The 20,665-nt window shown below is 65.2% G+C and overlaps 10 protein-coding genes across 10 annotated transcripts; 3 read left to right on the top strand and 7 right to left on the bottom strand.

The window, feature by feature from the left end:
* Positions 1 to 15: 15 nt before the first annotated feature.
* On the bottom strand, positions 16 to 2,629 carry Q8F55_005651 (uncharacterized protein; the record flags this gene model as incomplete). Its single annotated transcript, XM_069354139.1, has 8 exons — positions 16 to 180; positions 225 to 726; positions 766 to 886; positions 923 to 2,134; positions 2,188 to 2,296; positions 2,343 to 2,398; positions 2,438 to 2,476; positions 2,533 to 2,629. 8 exons carry the CDS (start codon positions 2,627 to 2,629, stop codon positions 16 to 18), a joined length of 2,301 nt encoding a protein of 766 aa, XP_069208781.1.
* Positions 2,630 to 3,766: 1,137 nt separating this feature from the next.
* On the top strand, positions 3,767 to 5,062 carry Q8F55_005650 (uncharacterized protein; the record flags this gene model as incomplete). Its single annotated transcript, XM_069354138.1, has 1 exon — positions 3,767 to 5,062. One exon carries the CDS (start codon positions 3,767 to 3,769, stop codon positions 5,060 to 5,062), a length of 1,296 nt encoding a protein of 431 aa, XP_069208780.1.
* A 105-nt stretch (positions 5,063 to 5,167) lies between these two features.
* Q8F55_005649 (uncharacterized protein) lies at positions 5,168 to 6,253 on the bottom strand (the record flags this gene model as incomplete). Its single annotated transcript, XM_069354137.1, has 3 exons — positions 5,168 to 5,721; positions 5,767 to 5,993; positions 6,030 to 6,253. The coding sequence occupies 3 exons, from the start codon at positions 6,251 to 6,253 to the stop codon at positions 5,168 to 5,170; spliced, it is 1,005 nt and encodes a 334-aa protein (XP_069208779.1).
* A 721-nt stretch (positions 6,254 to 6,974) lies between these two features.
* On the bottom strand, positions 6,975 to 7,463 carry Q8F55_005648 (uncharacterized protein; the record flags this gene model as incomplete). The annotated part of the gene is made up of 1 exon (XM_069354136.1): positions 6,975 to 7,463. One exon carries the CDS (start codon positions 7,461 to 7,463, stop codon positions 6,975 to 6,977), a length of 489 nt encoding a protein of 162 aa, XP_069208778.1.
* Positions 7,464 to 8,970: 1,507 nt separating this feature from the next.
* On the bottom strand, positions 8,971 to 11,022 carry Q8F55_005647 (uncharacterized protein; the record flags this gene model as incomplete). The annotated part of the gene is made up of 4 exons (XM_069354135.1): positions 8,971 to 8,981; positions 9,027 to 9,705; positions 9,752 to 10,602; positions 10,707 to 11,022. The coding sequence occupies 4 exons, from the start codon at positions 11,020 to 11,022 to the stop codon at positions 8,971 to 8,973; spliced, it is 1,857 nt and encodes a 618-aa protein (XP_069208777.1).
* Positions 11,023 to 11,873: 851 nt separating this feature from the next.
* Q8F55_005646 (uncharacterized protein) lies at positions 11,874 to 13,765 on the top strand (the record flags this gene model as incomplete). Its single annotated transcript, XM_069354134.1, has 5 exons — positions 11,874 to 11,970; positions 12,020 to 12,247; positions 12,291 to 12,536; positions 12,586 to 12,645; positions 12,690 to 13,765. The coding sequence occupies 5 exons, from the start codon at positions 11,874 to 11,876 to the stop codon at positions 13,763 to 13,765; spliced, it is 1,707 nt and encodes a 568-aa protein (XP_069208776.1).
* Positions 13,766 to 13,918: 153 nt separating this feature from the next.
* Positions 13,919 to 14,768, bottom strand: Q8F55_005645 (uncharacterized protein; the record flags this gene model as incomplete). Its single annotated transcript, XM_069354133.1, has 5 exons — positions 13,919 to 14,140; positions 14,190 to 14,283; positions 14,319 to 14,648; positions 14,695 to 14,710; positions 14,756 to 14,768. The coding sequence occupies 5 exons, from the start codon at positions 14,766 to 14,768 to the stop codon at positions 13,919 to 13,921; spliced, it is 675 nt and encodes a 224-aa protein (XP_069208775.1).
* Positions 14,769 to 15,462: 694 nt separating this feature from the next.
* On the top strand, positions 15,463 to 17,265 carry Q8F55_005644 (uncharacterized protein; the record flags this gene model as incomplete). The annotated part of the gene is made up of 3 exons (XM_069354132.1): positions 15,463 to 15,663; positions 15,711 to 16,618; positions 16,656 to 17,265. The coding sequence occupies 3 exons, from the start codon at positions 15,463 to 15,465 to the stop codon at positions 17,263 to 17,265; spliced, it is 1,719 nt and encodes a 572-aa protein (XP_069208774.1).
* An 87-nt stretch (positions 17,266 to 17,352) lies between these two features.
* On the bottom strand, positions 17,353 to 19,189 carry Q8F55_005643 (uncharacterized protein; the record flags this gene model as incomplete). The annotated part of the gene is made up of 7 exons (XM_069354131.1): positions 17,353 to 17,433; positions 17,476 to 17,852; positions 17,944 to 18,024; positions 18,075 to 18,093; positions 18,128 to 18,219; positions 18,252 to 18,610; positions 19,185 to 19,189. The coding sequence occupies 7 exons, from the start codon at positions 19,187 to 19,189 to the stop codon at positions 17,353 to 17,355; spliced, it is 1,014 nt and encodes a 337-aa protein (XP_069208773.1).
* Positions 19,190 to 19,194: 5 nt separating this feature from the next.
* Q8F55_005642 (uncharacterized protein) lies at positions 19,195 to 20,339 on the bottom strand (the record flags this gene model as incomplete). The annotated part of the gene is made up of 3 exons (XM_069354130.1): positions 19,195 to 19,576; positions 19,923 to 20,227; positions 20,262 to 20,339. 3 exons carry the CDS (start codon positions 20,337 to 20,339, stop codon positions 19,195 to 19,197), a joined length of 765 nt encoding a protein of 254 aa, XP_069208772.1.
* Between the last annotated feature and the right edge of the window lie 326 nt (positions 20,340 to 20,665).

Here is a 20,665-nt window from a genome sequence, read left to right as displayed (position 1 = left end):
GGTACTACTAGGTCATTAAATGAAGGCAGTGTCGATGCCTTCGGAGAAGTCGACGATGGCAATGCGGGCGTCCAAGCCCGAGCTCGCCACACGCATGCGGTTGCCAGTGATGGCGAATACACGACCCGAGTGGCAGCCCTCAAAGTCGAAGATGAGTCTGCCCGTCTGGCGGTCCCACATCTGAAGTGTCAGCTGGTTCGAGAGGGGGAGCGCAGCAGACCTACCTTGATTGTCGAGTCGTAGCTCGCAGACAATGTCACCTGCTCGCCAAGGTGCAGGCTGCGGACGAGCTCGGTGTGTCCTCTATTGAGACAGCGCGAGCAGCCCGTCGTCGAAGTACGAGTCATGGGCATGGGGCAGGAGCATGTGGCGTGGTACACTACACCTGGCTGGATGGTGATGCGGGGCCGGGTGCCGGTCAGCACCTCGGACTGGAGACGCTCGTCGAAGCCCAGCATATCACGGAAGGTGAGCGTCTCGTTGTCCTCGGCCGACGGTGGAAGCTGGACAACGTGGAACGTCTTGATCGACCAGTCGGACGACCCGGTGACAATGGTTCCCCGGAGCACAGATCCCGGCACCTCCTGCCTCCAGCCAGATAGTGGCGATGCAAAGGGCTCGAATCCGATGCACGAGATGCCGCGGACGTGGGCATCGATCGTGGCAAGGAGGCGGCCGTCGTTGAGGTCCCACACCTTGATGGAGCGGTCACCGGAAGCAGAGATACTGGTAGGTTAGCAACACCCCAAGTGTCCTTGAACCTACATCAAGTCCTTTGTCAGGCCCACAGCATTCACAGCGCCTCGGTGTCCGTCATCGTTCAAGTTACCAGTGATGACGAGCTTGCGCTCCAGGGTACGAATGTCGAAGACTCTGATCGTACGGTCTGATTTGTCAGTACAGGCTTTAGGCCACTGCTCACCTTTTGAGCAGCTGATGAGGCGCTCGTTGTCACCGCGGAGGAAGAGAACCGAGTCCGTGTGTGCCTCGATAACCTTCTCAGGCGTGCCGTTGCCGTGCTCCAGATCCCACAGGCAGATCCGACCGTCGCTGCCGCCACTGAGCGCCATGAGACGCTTCCGAGGCTGCCGGCTTGAAGGGCCGGGCGACTTGGACGGGGACTTGGAGAATCTACCACCGCTCGTCTTGGATTGGCTCGCAGTGGGTGACTTTGGCTCCATGTCCTCCAGATCTTCGAGCTCGATCACAAAGTGCGTTAAGATGGACCCTGTGTGTCCTCCAGAGAATATCTTGACCACACGCGGTGTCTCGCAGTCCATCTGCCACAGGCGGAGTGTGTGGTCACGCGACCCCGACAGCAGCCAGTCGCGACCGCTGATAGTTGTGGTGGACGGGGGACGGGGTACACCAGTGTTGCCCATTCCTGGCCAGCTCGACGACACAGGTGTTCCGAACACGTCGGTCGAGCCGTACGATGGTGACGGGAACACGGTATTGAGCGCCGTCTGGAGCGTGTACATGAAGTCGTCTTGATCGCCCGTGACCATTGTGAGCTTCATGTGGTGGCGGAAGAGCTGCAGCGAGTAGATACTCTCCGAGTGCCCTGGAAGTCCGCCTGCAGTGCTTGAGGACACAGAGGTCAGGATAGTGACGCGCGGGTTCCATGATCCCGTCCGACGGCTACCGCCAGAGGTCTCGACGTCGACTGGCCGCGAATCGGTCATGCGGCGGCTGAGGATCCGCCGTGCGAGGTACAAGTGCTTGTAGTTGGCCTTGGGAAGGGCGGTCGGGAGGTGGAGGTGTGACGGGATGGGCGGGTCATGTGGCGATTCGGGCGGCGGGCATGCAGACGGCGACGCGGTGGCCGAGGCTCGCTGGTATGTGGGCAGGCCGCCTTGAGGCCTTTCCCATACGAGCTGGCGCAGTCCATGAGGCGGGCCCCGGGGTCCGGGCGTGTTTGTGCCACTGGGGAGCAGGTGTCCCGTTCGAGGCGAGGGCACCCCGACGTCGTCATCAGACGTGTATTCGAAGCTCTCGTCGCCAAACGTCCGCGATTCTTCAGTCAGGGCGTTGCCAGACTGGAGTAACTGGTGGTGGAACGTGAGGTCCTGCCATGTTGTGTGTGCGGGTACGATGGGAGGTGAGTGCGATCGACAGAGCTTTAGCCATATGGCTGGGGGGAGTGGTCAGTCAGGGTGGCGTGACGTCTTTGGCCAAGGGACATACTCTGGTCGTCACATAAGGCCGCCCACGTCCGGTTGACCAGCTTGCACTGCAACAGGTCGTCGGCGTCGAGCATGGACAAGATGCGAAGGCTGAGTTCGGGGGGAAGAAGCTGGGACGCGTCAGTGGAGGTCCGAGCGCGGGCGTGGTCCACTCACGCCGACAATGTCCTTCTGCATCATGCGGGCCAGCCGCTGATGGATACGCATGATCTCTGTGTGGTGTTAGTTTGTCGAGGATTCAGCCGACGCACCATCGCGTGGGAGGGACCACAGCAGGGCGGTGGCGACATCTGTGATGTGGGTCAGTGACGGCGAGGGGGGCTTGACTGCGCCGATGTGTGCGTACCTCTGCGTGTGGCGAGAGGGAGGGCCAGTATCGTGTTGTGGATGTCGGCTGCCGACATTGCCGCCAGCTGTGGGTTGTGGGGGAGTGGTGCGTCCATGTTGGTCACGCGTCGTCCGTCGCTCCCCACTCTGTGTCTGTCGGTGTGGGACACCTCGAGGTGTAGTGTGCAGCAACAACGGAATGGAGGACGAGCAACTACTACAGCAGTCACAAGTCACAACACGTGATATGGGGCCGCCGAGTGTAATCTTCCCTTGGCAGGTCACGATTACAAACCTCCACCCAGCCCGTTTGGATCCGCCACGCTCGGGGCAAACGGGGTTTATTCCCGGCAGCTCGCACCGTTGTTGCTGCTGCAGTCCTGAGTTGGACCTTGTTGCTCTGTCGTCCTCCCCTTCCCTTCCCCTCTTCGTCCCCCTCTTATACCTCGCACCTCTTCCTTTTCCAAACTCCTCTCCATCCCCCTTCAACGGGGTGCTGCCACAAGCAACCCATCCTCAGCCCCATCCTCGTCTGGTGAGTACCCGATGCCTGCCCAAGTCCCCCCTTCCCCCATCTCCCCCCCCACGCGCGTGATTATCCAAAAGAATCGCTACTCGAGATGTCCTTCGGGGCATAAGACGACTCAATCTATCTATACCCAAATTTATGATGCCCATCTCATCCCATCCACCTTGACACTGTGCAATGGATGTGTGCTGACGAGTTTGAAGGGCTGGACAGCTCGATTAGACCCCAAGAGGCCAGCAACGCGGTGTTGGTGTAGGTACGTGTCGTGGTCTCGTCCTCGGTGGTCCCCCCATCGCATCATCCCCCCCATCACCACTCTCAATGATTAGACCATAAATTTTGACAAGCATATGTAGGATCCTCTTCGGAGGGCGTGACTACAACCTCCAAACGAATGATCTCCTCGCACCCCTTCTCGCGTTGACGAATGGGAGCCGAGACTGACCCCAACAGCCTCGAGAGACCCCTTACATGGCTCTATTGTAATCCGTTACGACCCAAGTGTAGCTATACAGTGAGTGTCTGCCCAACCTCTCAACCCATTGTCCCCCTCCTCTCCGAAATGATTTTAAAACTGTGAACAATATCTGCATGCCTGCGGGCGGTGACGACAAAACCTATCAACGCTTATTTAACCTATGATCTCTCTCTCCCCCTCTCAAACTCGCAAATCGATTGTGGGGCATTGCTGACTGGCATAGCTTGACACGACATACTCTACACGATGCCACCTCACGCCGACCCCGCGGCGCGCTACGGCTCGCACTCGTCGCGCCGCGAGAAGGTTGTCAAGCAGGCCGACATCGAGGTCCTCCCGTCTATGGACCAGCCTGCCTACTACGACCCCCCATCGCCCGTGTCGTCAACCGACTCGCTGCCTATCGACTATGTGAGCGCCGACTTTGTCAGCAACTCGGGCAACAAGCTGGACCCTAGCGCGCGCTGGATTCGCAACGGCAAGATTTGCGCCTGGGGGCCGTCATACGAGGCGTCGATGCGCAAGCAGCGCACTCGCAAGAGACTGGAGCTTTGCCTTGAGCAACTGCTTCCCGAGTCGGCAGCCGAACTCGGCGTTGCCCCTCCGCAGAACATCATCGACTCGGAGGAGACTCGTCGTGAACGCAAGAGGAAACGTGCCGAGGACAAGGAGTTTGTCCTTCCTCACCTTCAGAGCCCATCGCCACCCATGACGACCATGGAGCTCGCGCCCATGCTCTCGATCCCCAAGAGCTACCTCGACATTGTGACGAGCCCTGCCATGCGCTACTCGCTCGGTGACGACTCGATGGAGCGTGGACTGCAACAGACTGCTGCCGACCTCCTGGAAGGCGAGAAGGGCCTCATGCAGGCGCTTGGGCGTCTTCGTGAGGTCCTGCGCGTTAGAGATCGCGACGTCGCCGAGGGCCGAAACAAGTCGTCGCAGCCCCAGGCCAACGGCAGCCACTCAGGTGCCAACGGCGACGCACCAGCAGCCAACGGCCACGCGGATGGCACTGGGGCAAACGGCCAGCCGCTGACCGACGCCGACTACGACAAGCTCATCCCACCCCTCCCCCACGTCTCGGACACGGACAACCTGTGGCGCGTCACGCAGGAGATTATTACCAACCAGCCCCCTCCCACTATCCACTTCACTGTCACTCCGCCGGGCGCCGCGTACCCGGCCGAGCCTGAAGCACCAGCACCACCAAAGCCGACCCCGCTGCAGCGCATCTTTACGTGCCCCACTGGCATTACTTTCAACGCCGACCCCAACCCACAACTGCAGCAGCACCAGCGCGCCCATGGCTTTGCCGCCCAGCCGATCAAGTACAACCTTGACCTGGGTACGCAGCAGCGCGCGGTTGACGACGCGATTGAGAGGATCATGGAGCTGCTGGCCGACTGCAACGAGTACAAGGAGAGAATTGAGGAGGCGCGTGAGCGCGTGGCCGACGTCGCTCGGACGCGCAAGTTTGTGTGGAAGGTGATCAAGCGCCGTGCGGGCCGCGAGCTGGACCGCATGGAGGGCAAGCAGTAGTTGTCGCGATAGATTAGTAATGTTGTCTAATGATGTTGAATGTATCAATACGAGCTACGGTACAGGTCTAGGCAGGAGGAGACAATACACGGGCCATGGCGCAGATCAGAAGCCATACTTTTGCGACGCCATGCGCATGTTCTTCTTGTTCTGCTGGATGCGCGCCTCGAGCTCGTCGCGCTGCGAGTAGGCCGAGTGGAGGAGGGACGTGAGCTGGTGTCGGTCCGCCGCGAGGCCCTTTGTCTGCCCGATCGCCTCGTACTGGAACTCGTCTTGCGGCAGCTTTGGCTTGACGAGCTTTGCCTTGAGCTCTTCGGCCTTGCGCGCGGCGTCGAGGCTGGAGCCGACGTCGACGTCGACGACGTTTGCGCGCCCGTCAGCCAGGTCCTGCCAGTGCCTGCCGACGCGGCCCTCGGCGAGCGCGCGCTCCTCCTCTGCCTTTGCAGCGTCGGCGCTCGACTCGGGCGCGGCGAAAAAGCTCGCATAGTAGCCCGCCTCGTACGCCGCCCACGCGCCAGACGGCAGCTGGTAGTAGCCGGGGTAGGGGTCGCTCGCCGTCGGCTCGGGCGGCACAAAGTCAGCGACGGCCGGCGCGGCGGAGACGGTCGGGGGGCGGGGTGTGCTGGCTGCGACCTTGGGCGCGGGCTTGGGCGCTTCGGCTGGACGTGTGAGCTGGCAGCGGTCGAGGAGGAACAGCAACTCACCCAACCCAAACAGATCCAGCGGCTCGTCCTTCTTCTTCGCGGCGGCGCGCTTCAGCGCCGCAGGCACCAGCAGCGCGGGCTTGTTGTCGTCGTCCGAGTCGTCGCCGGCGGGTACTGGCGCTGGGGCAGGCTTGGCCGCCATGGACCGGTTGACGGCGAGGGACGGTTTGGCGGGCGCGCCGGCGATCTTGCGCTTCGGCGGGGGGAGCATGCCGAGGAGGGACGAGCTGGTGTCAGCGGGCAGAATCAGAGCGCGCGCTTACCTCCCCGCGCCGGACAGCTTGGCCTTCTTGGGCGGCGGGGCCGGCGCGTCGTCCTGTGCCGGCTCGCGCGCGGGCTTGGGCAGGTCGAGCGTGATCTTGATGGGCGCCTTGCGCTTTGCTTTTGCGGGTGCGGGCGCGGCTGGCGCCGCCGCCGCCCGCAGCGGGGACGAGGGGCCCGACTCGTTGTCCGAGTCCGAGTCGGAGCCGTAGTTTGCTAGCAACATTGGGTGGATGGGGGGAGTGTGGTGGCGAGAGAGAGAGTTTGGGCTGGCCCAACTTTGCTGTTGTGCGGTGGCAATGCGGCGCCCCGCGGTGTGGGCGAGTGGCACTTGGGTTGAGTGATGCGCCGTGCGCAGTTCGACGACAGTCGGCGACAGCGCTGCATGCAGGTGTAGACTGCCTGGGTGCATGTTGCGTTCAGCACTACGGAGCGGAGTGAAGAATGCAATCGAGGTGGGGCTACATTGATTGGCCCAGCCTGCGCACTGTACAACAACGGGCTCTCGCCAATCCCCCACCTCCTCCGGAACAATCAACCGTGGTTTCAACGCTCGAACGTGTCGACAAGTTGCATCTTCACCAGCGCCATTGAGCGGTTCCCTCACGTACGCCAGGCGCATCCCACGGCCAGTTTCCATGCGCCGCCTGGTCGAGTGGTCCGACAGGCGCGGCTCTCCCACTCTGTCCGATTCACCCGAGGACTTGCGCACCGAATCAAAGCCTGTCTGTACGGTCGCCCGAGGACTTGCTTTTTGTGTGTGCTCGGAGTTGTGTTTGTGTGTGTGTGTGTGTGTGTGTGTGTGTGTGTGTGTGTGTGTGTGTGTGTGTGTGTGTGTGTGTGTGTGTGTGTGTGTGTGTGCTGTGTGTGTGGGGGTGTGCCCGCCACCCACTTCACCACCCTCGACAACACCAAGCCATCCGGGAACAACCACAGCCTCCACAGCCTCAGAAGTCCCCAGCATCGTCCTCCTCGTCCCCCTTCTCCTCCTCCAGCTCCTCCCCCTCCAGCCCCTCCTCCTCCCGCTCCTCAGCAGGCGGCGTCGGCTCCCTCCACACCACCCCCCTCGCCCTAAACTCGGCGCGCAAAATCTCCCGCGCCACCTCGCGCGCATCAAGCAGCCGGTGGTACTGCAGCGCCCACGCGCGCTCGTACAGCTCGAGCGTGTCGTCTGAGGGGGGCCGCACCTCCTGCACGCCGAGGCGGCGCATCATGCGGTGGTAGAGCAGCGCCGCGTGGAGAGGGTCGCGCGCGACCGCGGCGAGCTGCCCCTCTGCGGGCCAGCGGGGGGGGACGGTGCACCCCTCGAACACGGCGAGCTCGCGCTCCACCTCGGCGCGCCAGCCGGGCGTGAGGTTGGGCCCTAGGACGCGTTCGGTGCGGGTGAGGAGGGTCGCGCGGTCGAGGTGGGGGGGCTTGGTTCGGCGGGGCGGCATGGTGTGGGGATGATGGTGTGTTGGTAGCGCAGGCTGCCGAGGCTGCCTTTATCCTCGTCGGGGTAGTCTTGGGTACATCACAATGATGGAAGGAGACAAAGCGACGAGCGTGCAAAGAAACAATCGATCACTAAGAACACGTCGCCACGAACAACCAGTGTTCTGCTCGAATCCATGTCGAGGCCGAGGCGATGGAACAAACAAGACACGACGGTTCCATTGATCGATCTAAGGAGGCCTACCTCCTCTGCACGTACATACTCAAAGACCAAGCACCTCTGCCACGCGCACACACGAGCAGGCTTGGCTGGACTGATCCTGCCTGGCCCGCTGCCTGGCATGCTCCAGATATCAACGGGCGGGTATCGACGCCAGCCCAGCCGCCACCGCCCGCGCCGGCGCGCGCATGGCCATCTGGGCCGCACAGCTCGATGCAGCAGCGCCTGCGTCGTCATGCCATCCCGTGCAGTGGCGTGTGCACACACCCCGCAGCGAATACACGAGCTGGGTGAGTATCGCCAGCGGTGCCGGCCAGCCTGGACGGCAAGTGGGCGCGACACTGTTCACAAGCGACGGCGCCGGCCCCACCACAACGGGGTTTCTACCCCGGGGCGGGTGGCTCAGTCGGTAGTTGAAAGCTGCGACGGTTCAACCAGGTCCGGGGCCACAGCATAGGTCGGCGGTTCGAGCCGCCGCTGTGGCCTGGCACCCAAGCGGGGGTCGAGAGGCTGGAGGCGAGCTCTTTTTGCAGTGAGACATGTGTGTTTTGCCCTGAGACATTGGTCGCGACGCGCTGCCATTGTCCTGCGAGCTTGTCGCTGTCGACGCGTTGGTCTGACTCACTGCCCTCGTCCTCCCGCCAAACGCTCTCGCCAGACGCTCTCGCCAGACGCTCTCGCCAGATGTAGTTCGCTGCATCAGCAACCTGAGCAACGTCTTACCTCCTCCAGCAACCGCCACGGTTGATTCCCAGGACAGCCGTGCCATCGTCAGGCTGTCACCTCGACGCTCGAGGAGCTCCCGTCTGTCGCCTCTGCCCCCGTCCAGCGGCCAGAGAGTCTCATGCATGTCCCCACCCCGCCGCATGTAGGCCGCGGCGTCGCGCGCGGATATCCTGACGCGACGAATGTATCCTGCTCGCAGAGCGGACGACGGAAACCCCGAATCCCGCGCCGCCACTACCCGACCGGCTAGCTCCGCCACCGCCCATCTTCGCGCTCGCCAATGCCGGTGCGCAGCCCGTCGACCGCTCGCTCGTCGATACGTACGCCGCGGGCTCGACGGACGCCCGGTGGCGTGTGCTTCGGGCGGCGGGGTGTCCAAACGCCGATGCAACGGCTCGGCGCGGCTCGGCGCTTAGCTGCCACTCCGTTCAGTCGTCAGTTTGCATCAGCCCACCGCCGACTCCTGTCCCCCCCGCCACGGCCCCCCCGCACCGCAACTGCTAGACTAACATATGCACAATAATAGACATGCTGACAACTCAAGACACACATCGTGGGACAATCTAGGTGATGGCTGGGAATGTCAGTTGTGTTCCCAGTGCAGCACCACGCTACTCACTGTACTTGGGGCCACCGCCGCCCTCGGGCACAGTCCAGGTAATGTCCTGCGTGGGCGTCTTGATGGAGCAAGTCTTGCAGTGGATGCAGTTTTGAGAGTTGATGACAAACTTCTTGCCAACGGCGTCGACCTCGGCACCCTCGGCGTCCTGGTACTCGTAGACAGCGGCGGGGCAGACACGGCCGAGCAGACCAGCGTACTCGGTCACGTTGACCTCGGTGTGCTTGGCGCGGGCGTCGGGAGTGTTAGGAAGACGGAGGTGGACGGGCTGGTTCTCGGCGTGGTTGGTGCCGGTACGGGCGACCGAAGTGAGAATGTCAAACGAGAGCTTGCCGTCGGGCTTGGGGTAGTCGATAGGCTCAAAGTTGGCAGCCTTGCCAGTCGCGGCCCAGTCCTCCTCGGGGTGGTGGAAAGTCCAGGGGACGCGGCCCTTGAGGAAGAGCGAGTCGATACCAGAGTAGGCCATGCCGCCCCACATGCCGAGGGGGTTGTGGAACGAGGGACGGAGGTTGCGGACCTCCTTGAGCTCGTCGTAGACCCACGACTTCTCAAAGGCCTTCTCGTAGCCCGACATGTCGATGGGCTCCTCCGACTCGGCCTCGCCGCGCTCAGAGATCTGCTTGTACGCCTCCTCGGCGGCCAGCATGCCCGTCTTCATGGCGTTGTGGGTGCCCTTGATCTGTACGGTGTCAGCTACGCACCGCCAAGCTCGGACTCGTACTCACCTTGGGCACGTTGAGGAAACCAGCCGAGCAGCCGATAAGGGCACCGCCGGGGAAGAAGAGCTTGGGGATCGACTGGAGACCACCCTCGTTGAGGGCACGGGCACCGTAGGCAATGCACTCACCGCCCTCGAGGACCTGGGCGATCTCGGGGTGGTGCTTCATGCGCTGGAACTCGCGGAAGGGCGAGATGTAGGGGTTCTCGTAGTCGAGACCAACGACCAGGCCAAGAGTGACCATGTTGTCCTCCATGTGGTAGAGGAACGAACCGCCGTAAACGTGAGTGCTCAAGGGCCAGCCCATGGTGTGGACAATCTTGCCGGGCTGGTAGTTCTCGTCCTTGACCTTCCAGACCTCCTTGATACCGAGACCGTAAGTCTGAGGGTCCTTGCCCTCGCGGAGGTTGAACTTGTTCTGGATCTCCTTGGAGAGCGAGCCGTGGGCGCCCTCGGCAATCAGAGTGACCTTGGCGTGGAACTCCATACCAGGCTCGTACGAGTCCTTGGGCTGGAAGTTCTTGTCAAGACCAACGTCGCCGGTGACGACACCCTTGATGCCCTTGCCGTCCTCGGTGTAGAGGACCTTGGCACCGGCGAAACCGGGGTAGACCTCGACGCCGAGCGACTCGGCCTGCTCGGCGAGCCAGGCCGTGACGCGCGAGAGCGAGACAATGTAGTTGCCGTGGTTGCTCATCTGGGGAGGGTGAGGCATGGGGATGGCCATGCCCTTGGTGAGGAACTTCATCGAGTCCTTGAGCGCGGGCTGGTTGAGGGGCGCGCCCAGCTCCTCCCAGTTGGGAATGAGCTCATTGAGTGCTCGGGGCTCGAGGACAGCACCGGACAAGATGTGGTTTCCTGCGCGCGCGAGTCAGCTCTATTCGTCGCTATTGATTGGGTGCGCGCGACACCGAGTTGATTTTTTTCTTGCTCGGCGCCGGCGTCCCACTTGTCCGACTAACCGGGCTCAGATGCCTTCTCCAGCACAATGACACGGAACTCCTCGTTGCCAGCGTCGTTGGCGAGCTGCTTGAGACGGATGGCGGCCGAGAGACCGGCGGGGCCACCGCCGACAATGACCACATCGGCCTCGTCGGTGGCACGCTCGACCTCGTCGGGGTTGAAGGGCTCCTCGGCTTCGGATGCGTAGCCGCGACGCGCCTGTCGTGTTGCCCAAAAGTAGGTTGTGGTTGGTGGCCTTGGGGCTGGGCGACGAGCGACTGCAGCGACTGCTTGCCTCGATGGTCCGACCAAGCGGCGTGCGAGTATGGACACCATTGTGAGTGAGTGAGATGGGGTGGAATGAGTAGTTGCAAAATGGCCCCTGTTGTGGTGGTGGTGGTCGTGTCGCTCTCGGCACTTGGGTATAGCGGAGTTGGGACTTGGTCGTTTTGGTGGGACATTGCGTCTCGGCCAATGGCATCTAGCCGAATGGTGGCTCAAAGGGAAGGAACTTGGACGGACCTTGAGCCGGAGTCGTCACTCAAGGCACTCCCCGCCCGCCCGCCCGCCTGGCGCACCCCCCTTACTCGAGCCGAGTCGCATAACCTGCCTGGCATTGTCGCCCCCGGACTCGCCCGGCAATGAGTCGTAACCGCTTAGCTCAGAGCCAGCGCTAACAACGCCAAACTGGCTGCCTGCCCAGCTCTGATCCCGTCGGCAATCAGCGCTCACTCGTCATTGGCGTGGCTCCGTGCCGAGCCGAGCTGCCCCACGGCCGTTGTCGCATATCGCAGCACAGACTCCCACTTGCCGACACTGGGTCATGCATGCATCCCATCCCCACGTCGGTGGGGACCCTCGGTGTAAGGGATCTCGCGCGACCAAGGCGGAGGCGCGGAGCAGTTCCATCCCCTCGTGAGAAACACGACTCGCCCGCCTAACCGTGCCACGGCGGTTGTCCTCCACTCGCGTGAGGGACGCATGACTCTCACGTGCGTGCGTTATACCGTCCTCCCCTTTACCGCCATGACGTCGCGTTGGTCGAGTTGCTCCCGCTCGGCGGATCACTGTTACCCCGCGTCGTCGTGTCAAGCAGACAGTGGGGAGAGGGGGTGACTGACGCGCGAGCACTGGCACTGTTGGTACTGCAGACCCACCAGCATCAAAACAAAACAGCACAAGCCGCAATGAAGGCGCTCAGCTCGGCCACTAGCCTCTTCTCAGTGCTGGCAGTCCTGACCTCGGGCGTAGCCGCAGGCGACGTTCGCGGCGTCGACCCAGCCGGTGAGTTCAGATGTGTTGCGACGGAGGAACCATCTGACCCCTGTGTCAGTCGCGGACCGCTACGTCCCCTCCTCGGGCAAGACGTTTACCTGTCTGTCGGGCGACAAGGTCATCCCCTTCTCGGCCGTCAACGACGACTTCTGCGACTGCCCCGACGGCTCGGACGAGCCGGGCACGTCGGCGTGCGAGGGCAAGGCGGCGGCATGGTTCTACTGCGAGAACAACGGCCACATTCCAGGCCGCGTCAAGAGCAGCCGCGTCAACGACGGCATCTGCGGTACGTACGCGCTGGTTCAGCTGCAGGCCGCTGACGCGCGCAGACCCCGAGTGCTGTGACGGCTCGGACGAGTGGCAGTCTGGCGCGTCGTGCCCCAACCGCTGCGAGGAGATTGCGCGCGAGTACAGGGAGCGCGTCGAGCTCGAGACCAAGACGAGGAGAACGGGCGCCAAGATCCGCTCGACGTACGTCAACTTTGCGCTCAAGGAGAAGAAGCGCCTCGAGGAGGAGCTGGCGACGAAGCGCGCCGAGATTGGCGAGCGCGAGAGGAAGGTGGAGGAGGCGCGTCGTGAGTGCTGCTGTGGTGCGGCGCAACGGACGTAACTGATGTGCGGCAGAGGCTTTGGATCGCGCCGAGTCGCAGAGCCGTGACGAGCTGGAGCGCAAGAAGGCTACGCGTGAGTTGTTTTCCCCCCTAGAGATCCCCCAACTGACCCCCCAGCCCTCTACCAAAGCGTTGAGAAGCACCGCCTGGCTCTCGCTGCCGTGCAGACTCAGCACGAGCGCACGTACGCCGACCTCCAGACCGTGCTCGACCTTCTCGAGGAGCTGTCCAAGGGCTACAACCCCAACGGCCAGGACATGGCCGTCAAGCACGCCGTCATCCGCTACAAGGAGCTGATTGGGCGCGCTGAGGCCGAGGAGGGCAGCCAGGAGGCGACTTCATCGGAGAGCGCGGAAGGCACTGCCGAGACGGAAGCCGTCGAGCCCACGCAGAAGCTCAACCTGTACCGCTCCGACCTCGAGGTGACGATGGACGAGGGCGAGATTGCGCGGCTCCAGGGCACCGACCTCGAGTCGCTCCTGACCGACGACAGCGATGACGAGGACGACGAGGGAGGGCTGCTCTACCGCCTCGAGGAGTACATCCCTGATTCGCTGTTCGACTACTACGACACTGCGCGTGAGGCGGTTGTCTCGTGGCTGACCACCGCCGGCATCATCAAGGCGGCGCAGTCGCAGCACAGCAACGCCGACGGCCCGCACGTCGCTGCGGCTCGTGAGCGCTTCCACGCTGCTGAGCGTGAGCTGAGCTCGCTCCGCAATGAGATCTCGGGCTCGGAGGGCACTCTGGGCAAGCTGTCGGACGGCTCGTTCGGCCCGCAGGGCGAGTGGAAGAAGCTGGACGGGACGTGCATCGACACAACTGCCGGCGACTACACGTACGAGCTGTGCTTCTTTGGCCGGGCGGTGCAGAAGAGCAACAAGGACCACTCGTCCAACCACCTCGGCACGTTCACCGGGTGGCACGACAAGGCCGAGGCCGGCTCGGCAGAGTACTACCAGCGGCAAAAGTACACGAACGGCGCGCGGTGCTGGAACGGGCCGATGCGCTCGGTCACGCTCGACCTGACGTGCGGCACGGTCAACGCGATCACGTCGGTGACCGAGCCCGAGAAGTGCGAGTACCTGTTCCGCGGGACGACGCCGGCGCTGTGTCTGCCTCTCGAGGCGGGCGCGCCGGCGTCGGCGTCGCAGGTGGCGGCGGCTGCGGCAGCGGCCAAGGACGAGCTGTGAGCGGCGGAGGGAGCGGCCGCGTCCAAGGACGAGCTGTGACCGGGGGAGGGGAGCGAGCCACGTCATGAGCTCAGCTGTAGACTTAGACATAATCATGACATGCATACATTGCCAGGAGTGGTGCGTGATAGATTGGGGGCGGCTGGCTAGGGCTTAGCGGCCGCCGGCGTGGGGGTTGGCCTTTGCCTTGCCGCCGTGTGCGTGGCCCACAGGCTTGTTCTGCGGGCGCTGGCCGTGGCGCTCCTCTGCCTTCTCCTGCGCGTCGTGACAGCCGGCGGGGATGGGCGTGTCGGGGTGGATGGGGGGGAGGACTGCGGTCCCGACCTTGTGGTACTTGTCCGAGTCTGTGAAGAACTTGACCCAGTGGTCGAGCGACTAGCGGCGAGCGTCAGCGAGCCGTCCTCTCTCTCCCCCTCCAACCCACCGCCATGTCCTGTTCCGTAAACCCGCGCAAATCGTGCGTGAGGTGCGTCTGGAAGCAGCCCGTCACGAAGCTCCTGCTCGCGTCGCGCCCCGCCCTTGCCCGTCAGCTCCTCTCCAAGCTCCCACCCACATCATGTTGTACGCGCCGCCCTTGCCGTACACGCGCGGGTTGGCGCTCACGTCAAACACCTGGCCCTTGATGCTGAGGTAGATGGGCTTGTTGGGGTCGGCGCCGTCGTGCCGCGCGAGCTCGAGCAGCGTGAACTCGCGCTGCGGGGGCGCGAGCGGGTTGAGCGGGTGCGTGCGGATCGCCTTGAGGTAGGGCTGGAGGACGGGCGCGAGGGAGAAGGTGTAGTTGCCCACTAGGAAGTGGGAGAGGAGCGGGAGGAAGACGGCGAGGAGGAGGAGGCGGGGGAGGATGCTGCCGGCGGGGGCGGGCTCGCTCTTCTTCGTCTTCTTGCTGGGTGGGTCAGTGTGGAGGCGCGCCGGCGCCGGCGGCAACTCACGTCGTGGGCTTGCGGTCTGGGTCGGTCAGTGTTCAGTACCAGCGCAGTGGCCTCTACGCACCGGGCTCAGACATTGTGGGTGGGACGTGACGTGGAACAGACGGCACGTCGTTGGCTGCAGCAGCTTAAGTAGTCGTCGCGAAGGGAGGCACGACGCGACATGCCGCCGCCGTCCGTCCACGCGAAACGCGCCGGCCCAACACACATGTCGTCAGGTTCCCGCCGGGCGGTCCTGAGGTATCAGATGGGATGGCGCTGGATGGGTGCGACAGGGGGCGAGGCGTCCGTCGGCGTGTGTGCAGTGTGCACGCCTCCGTCGGCGCATCGCATGCAGGCCAGCTTCCGGCGGTATGGTACGGTGCGGCGCGATGCTGGATCCCGTCCCCGGCGTACGGCCGGCTCAGCTCATCCCCAGCTGCCATGCATTCTGGTCGTGTGAGCCGTCGTCGCTGCGGGTCTAGTGCTCTGCACGCCGCATGCACTGAGCCTCCAGCCAAGAGCACGCTCGTCCCTCGGCGCCGCTCGCTGCCATCTGCCGCGCGTTGCGCGTTGTTCGGCCAGTGGAAATCCGACGACGGTAGCACGACCGACCGCCGAGCGCTGCGTCATCGGGCAACATTGACATCTCACTCACTCTTAGTCTCATCCACAACACAACGCTTACACACCGCGACTCGGACGACAGCAAGCGTTCCCGGCACGCGCGAGCATACAGCGCATCACATCGCATCGCATCGACCGACTGCACCACCCCGACGGCTCCCCACCATGCCCGCCTGGGAACTCGACAACCTCAGCCTCGCGCTGCTCGGCCTCCTCGCAGTCCTCGCCCTCTACCACCGCTTCTTCGCAAAGCCCGCGCCGCTCGTCCACACGCTCCTCCTCGGCCGCCAGGCCGAGCCCAGCAAGGTCCGCCAGCCGGGCCAGTCGGCCGTCTACCGCTCCTGGGCGACGGGGCAGGACACGCCGGTGCGTCGGCCCCGACGTTTGCGAGATAGTACTGACCCCCCCTCCAGCTCCAGGTCCGCCCGGCAAACCAGCTCCAGACGGTCGACAACGTCGTCACCGTCCCCGTGCCCACCCCGCTGCCGGGCAAGCCCAAGTTCCAGATCACGCAGCGCGTCATCCTCGACACGCCGCTCACGACCGAGGCGCTGGCCGAGGTCGTCCGCCTCGTCCCGCTCGGCCTCAAGGCGCTCTTCCCCGGCCTGAGCGGCACAAAGGCGAGCCCGACGCCCATCCTCACGCTCCTCCCGCCGTCGCCCGGCACGGCGCTCCCGCTGCTCCTCCTCTCGCTCGCGTCCAAGCCCGGCGCGCCGCTCGTCGTCGTGCCCGACCCGTCGCTCCTCGACGCGGCGCTCACATCCACCGCGTACCCCCGCCCCGCGCTGCTCGTCGTCCACGAGAGCGTGTTCCCGCAGGTCGTGACGCGCGCGGCCAACATCCTCATCGTCGGCGACACGGAGCGCAAGCACGCGGCCGTGGCCAAGGCTGCGAGCGCGACCGTCCGCTGGTGGGAGGAGATCTGGGACGCGGCCGAGGCGGCGCCCGAGCCGGCCGGCGAGGAGAAGACGACGTACTCCGACGTCCACTCGTACTTCTTCTCGCTGCCCGAGGCGGGCGAGAAGCCCCACGTGGTCAAGGTCACGCACATGAACGCGACGGCCGGCATCGCTGGCCTGCTGTCCATCTTCCCCGCGGACAAGCGGCCGGCGGGGTACAACAACGACGTGGTGGCGAGCGCGGTGCGCATCGACACGCCGTTCGGCATGACGATTGCGCTCGCGGCCGTGTGGAGCGGCGCCGGCCTGCGCCTCATCGGCAGCCCCGTGCCGTCGTGGAAGGCGACGGCGGACGAGGATATCGCGGGCGAGTTGGCGGCCGTGACGTCGGGCGACCAGCCTGCACCGACTGTGCTCTTCCTGTGGGTTAGCTACTGTTGGGTCACACTAACCCCGCAGCACGGCCAAGCACCACCGCGCCCTCGTGACCCACCTGCAGGCCGAGTTCCTCGCGCACCCGCTCGCGTCGGTCGCCGGCTCGCAGCAGGTCAACAACATTCGCGGCGGGTACGTCGCGCGCGGGTCGTTTGCCGACAAGTGGGTGTTTGCCGGCGTGCGTAGGGCAGTGCTCGGCGGCGTGGCGGGTGATGCACTGCGCGCGGTCGTCGTCGTCGGCGACGCGCCGTCGCCCGCGCTCTCGACGCTCTCGGCCGCGCTCCTGTCCCTCCCCATCTCGCGCGTGGCCTCGTCCCCGCTCTCGACCGGCCCGCTCTTCGCGTCCCACTTCTACGACCTCCAGTCGACGCAGGTGCCCGACGTGCTCAAGCGCGTGCGCGGCGACGACGGCCCGGGCCACACGGGCGCGCCGGCCAGCAACGTCGAGGTGCTCCTCAAGGGCGCGGGGACCAACACCAAGGAGACCGGCGATGCTTCGCCGTACGCCGGCCGCCTGTGGGTCCGCGGTCCGCCCGTGCTCGAGCGCCTCGGCGAGTCGTCGGACGACGGGTGGGTCGACGTGGGCGTCGACGCGGCCGTCGCGACCAACGGCACGTTTGTGGTGACCAAGTAGAACATGCAGCAGTGGCAGCGGAAGCGGAAGCACAGACAACAGCTACATGCTTACAACAGTACACAGGGTTGTACAGACGGATTAGCGCTAACGCACGACGCGGTCGCCCTCCTCGAGGCAGCGGACCCAGATGTCCTCTGTCCAGGCGATGGGGATGGCCTTGTCGGCCTGGGCGGTGTGAGCTGAAGACAGAGGAGGTATGCAACTCACCAGGCCCATAGTGAGGCGGTTCCACACGCCGGCCGCGAGACGGCGGTGCGCGGCCTCGGAGGGGTGGAAGCAGTCGACGTCGGAGACGGCCGTGATGGGGTAATGTGCGAGGTCGATTGCCTGGCCCGGCTGCCAGAGCACAGCAAAGCTCGGGTCGTCCTCGGCGCGCCACTCGTCAATGAGGGCGAGGACGGCGGCGTCATACTTGTCGCTCAGGTCGTCCATGCGCGCGCGGGTCCAGTCGCCCACCGGGCCGGGGAGCATGGCGCACGAGCACTCGAGCGGGAGGTTTGGGAGGCGCGGGGGGCGGAGCGGGCCGGCACAGTACGGGTTGTCGACTGTCAGCTTGTACACTGCCGAGACGCGGAGCACGCCCACTGCGTGTCAGCGTGGCGGGGCACGGCTACCCACTGATGTTGACGATGAGCCGGGCTTGCGTTGGTCAGCTGCCCCATCACACCCACTCACGGACGTGGTTGCGCACGAGCTGCACGGCGTCGCGGATGCCCTGGGCGAACTGCTCTGGCGTGCCGGGGCCGAACACGCCGGCTGGGGGCGGGGGTGAGCGGCGGGGTGGGGGTGGGCCGGGTGGGACTCACAAGAGAGGCAGAATGCGCACTGGGGCGTTAGCAGGCCCACTCCAGCGACGCACGATATCGTTGGCGCCGATCCCGACGTTGAGGAACGCCCAGCCGTCGCCCGCCTCGTCCCCCACGAGCCCCTCATACGCCGGCACGAGGTATTCTGGCGTCAGCCCCGCGCGCACACACACCCACCGCGCGCCTGGTCGGCCAGGTTGGCCGCAATGCTGCCCGACACGGCGGCGTTGAGCGCGTCGCCCTCGGGATGGCGGGAACACTGCCCCGCGCCAGCGAGGCACGCGAGCGGCGGGTGGTGGCCCGTGCTCGCGCCGCTCACGTTGGCCCAGTGCCCGAACAGCGTGGGGAGGGTGAGCGCGCCGGGGTCCCCTCCGATGGCGTACGACGTGCCGCGGTACTCCTCCGCGGGGGCCGGGGTGAGCTTGGCGAAGACGTGCTGCGCGCTGCTGCTGCCGCTCTCGGGCACCGGCGCGGCGAGGAAGCCGGCCGTGATCGAGTCGCCGAGCGCCATGAGCACGGCGAAGTCGTCCGGGCGGCTGGCGTCAGCGTGCGCCCGAGGGAGACGTACACCTCGGCCGCGGTGCGCGGCGGCGGCCGGGGCTCGAGCGGGGGGCAGCGCGCCAGCTCGTCCCAGCGCACAAAGGTGCCCGGGAGCTCTGGGACGGGGCTGGTCGGCGGGCTCGGCGGGAGCGGGGTGGCTGCTGCGGCGATGGCGCCGGCGGCGGCGGTGAGGAGGAGGAGGAGGCGGCGGCGGCGCATGGTCGTGTGATGGGGAGAGTGGAGCGACGACGTTGTTTGGGTGGCTGGGTGGCAACTTTGGGGAGCATGTTGGGGTCGGCGTCGGCCGCTGCGTATCCGGGGTCCCCGAACAAGGCACTATCGGCGGCTACATATCGGCGCGGCGTGCACAAACGCTAGCTAGCGTCGACGTGATTCAGTAGCACACGCAGGCTGCTGGTGCATGGTTGTTGGCTTTGAATGCGCTGCCGGCTGATGCAAGCTGTAGAGCTTACGGCGCACTGCCGGCTCGCGGCTCGCTCCGCTCACCGCTCGCCGCTTACGCCCACGCCGCCTCACACGCTCGCTCCGCTCGCGCGTTCGGCACTTCACTGCATCTAGTCTACAACTTCGCCCGCCTCTCCAGCGTCTCCCTCACCTTCTCCGTCATCTTGCCCCGCTTGACATTATCATGGTCAAACAGCACGATCGTGCTGTCGGTCGTCGCGCACAGCCGGTTGTCCTTGAGGCTCCAGGCGGCGTGCGCGAGCTTGAACTCGCCGCGCTCAGCGTTGACGCTGTGCGGCTTGGCGGCCCAGAGCACGGCGTCGGGCCACGTAACCGCGTGCCGGTACCGGATGTACTGGTCCTTGAGGATAATGCCGGTGCCGGTGCCGCCTGTCCAGTCCTTGGCCGTGTCGGTGCCAATGTCGGCGCCGAGGTTTTCGAACCAGCGCAGGCGTTGGGCCTCCATCCAGCGGAGGTAGTTGACGTTGTTGACGTGTCTGGGGCGTGAGCGCCGAACACGCGAGCGCAGCGAGCGTGTGAGGCGGGCCGGCGTAAGCGGCGAGCGGTGAGCGGAGCGAGCCGCGAGCCGCGAGCTGCCAGAGGAAGCCACAAGGAGGTTGCCTCGGCAACAGACAAGCCCATTGCGTGCCTCGAGTCGCCCGAGCAGCTGGCATCGGGGTGCGACTCACGCCCCAAGCCTCCGCGCAAGCCGAGCCACAGCGATGGCAAGGCGCGGGCCCTCGCTCGCTCCACTCGGCGGGCACCCAGCCCCGCCCACCCGGCCCACAGCTCGCTGCGCTCGCCCGGCTCACAGCTCGCTCCGCTCGCTGTTCGCCTACCCACCTAAACATATCCTGGTCCCCCCAAAGCACCGGCACCTCGACCCTGCCCTCCGGATCGAACCCATTACTGTCGAACCACTCATTCGCCGTCGCGCGCGCCCGGTCGTACTGCGCGCTCATGTGCGGCTGCAGCCCCGTGCGGTCGGGGTAGCTGGGCGGCGGGCGGACCCAGCCGGCGGCAGCGCCCTCCTGCCCGGGGAGGGCGCGCGCGACCGTGTGGTCGTCTGGGCTGGCGGGGCCGACCTCGCCCCCCGCCTGGGCGAGGTAGAACGGCGAGGTGGGGTCCTTGAACTTGTTCATCAGGTCCTTGGGGTCAGCTGGGCGGGAGGGGGAGACGCACGCGGAGCTTGGATTGGTCTTGCGGCATCGGGGTCGTGCTGAGCGCGCGCGTGCTCCGCTGCAGCGCTGCCTTGAGCATTGGGTGGGTGGTGGTGGATGAGTTGCCGGGTGTTGCTCGGAGTTGGGCCGGGTGGAGGGTGGGCGGTTAGGCGTGTCTGCTGGCCGGGGCGGGGCTCGACGCGGACTTGCGCGCCACTCCGTTTGTTTGTCCCACTCGTCAGCACCATGACTCAGGCCTCAGACCGACTCCACACTCGGTGAATTAATTTTGGGCGCGTCATTGCAGCTGCTGCTGGAGCCGCTCTGCCTCATGAACAAGCAAGGCGCTCCTTTGCATCCTGCAGCGTCTTGGAGCCGCCGCCATGCCGCGACGTCCCGCTCCCTCGCCGTCGCCCTCCCCCCTCC

This window comes from Vanrija albida (assembly GCF_041260175.1).
Source record: "Vanrija albida strain AlHP1 chromosome Unknown contig_4, whole genome shotgun sequence".
Lineage (NCBI taxonomy): Eukaryota > Fungi > Basidiomycota > Tremellomycetes > Trichosporonales > Trichosporonaceae > Vanrija > Vanrija albida.
The sequence above is the reverse complement of the archived record's forward strand: the minus strand, read 5'-3'. Positions and strand labels throughout refer to the sequence as shown.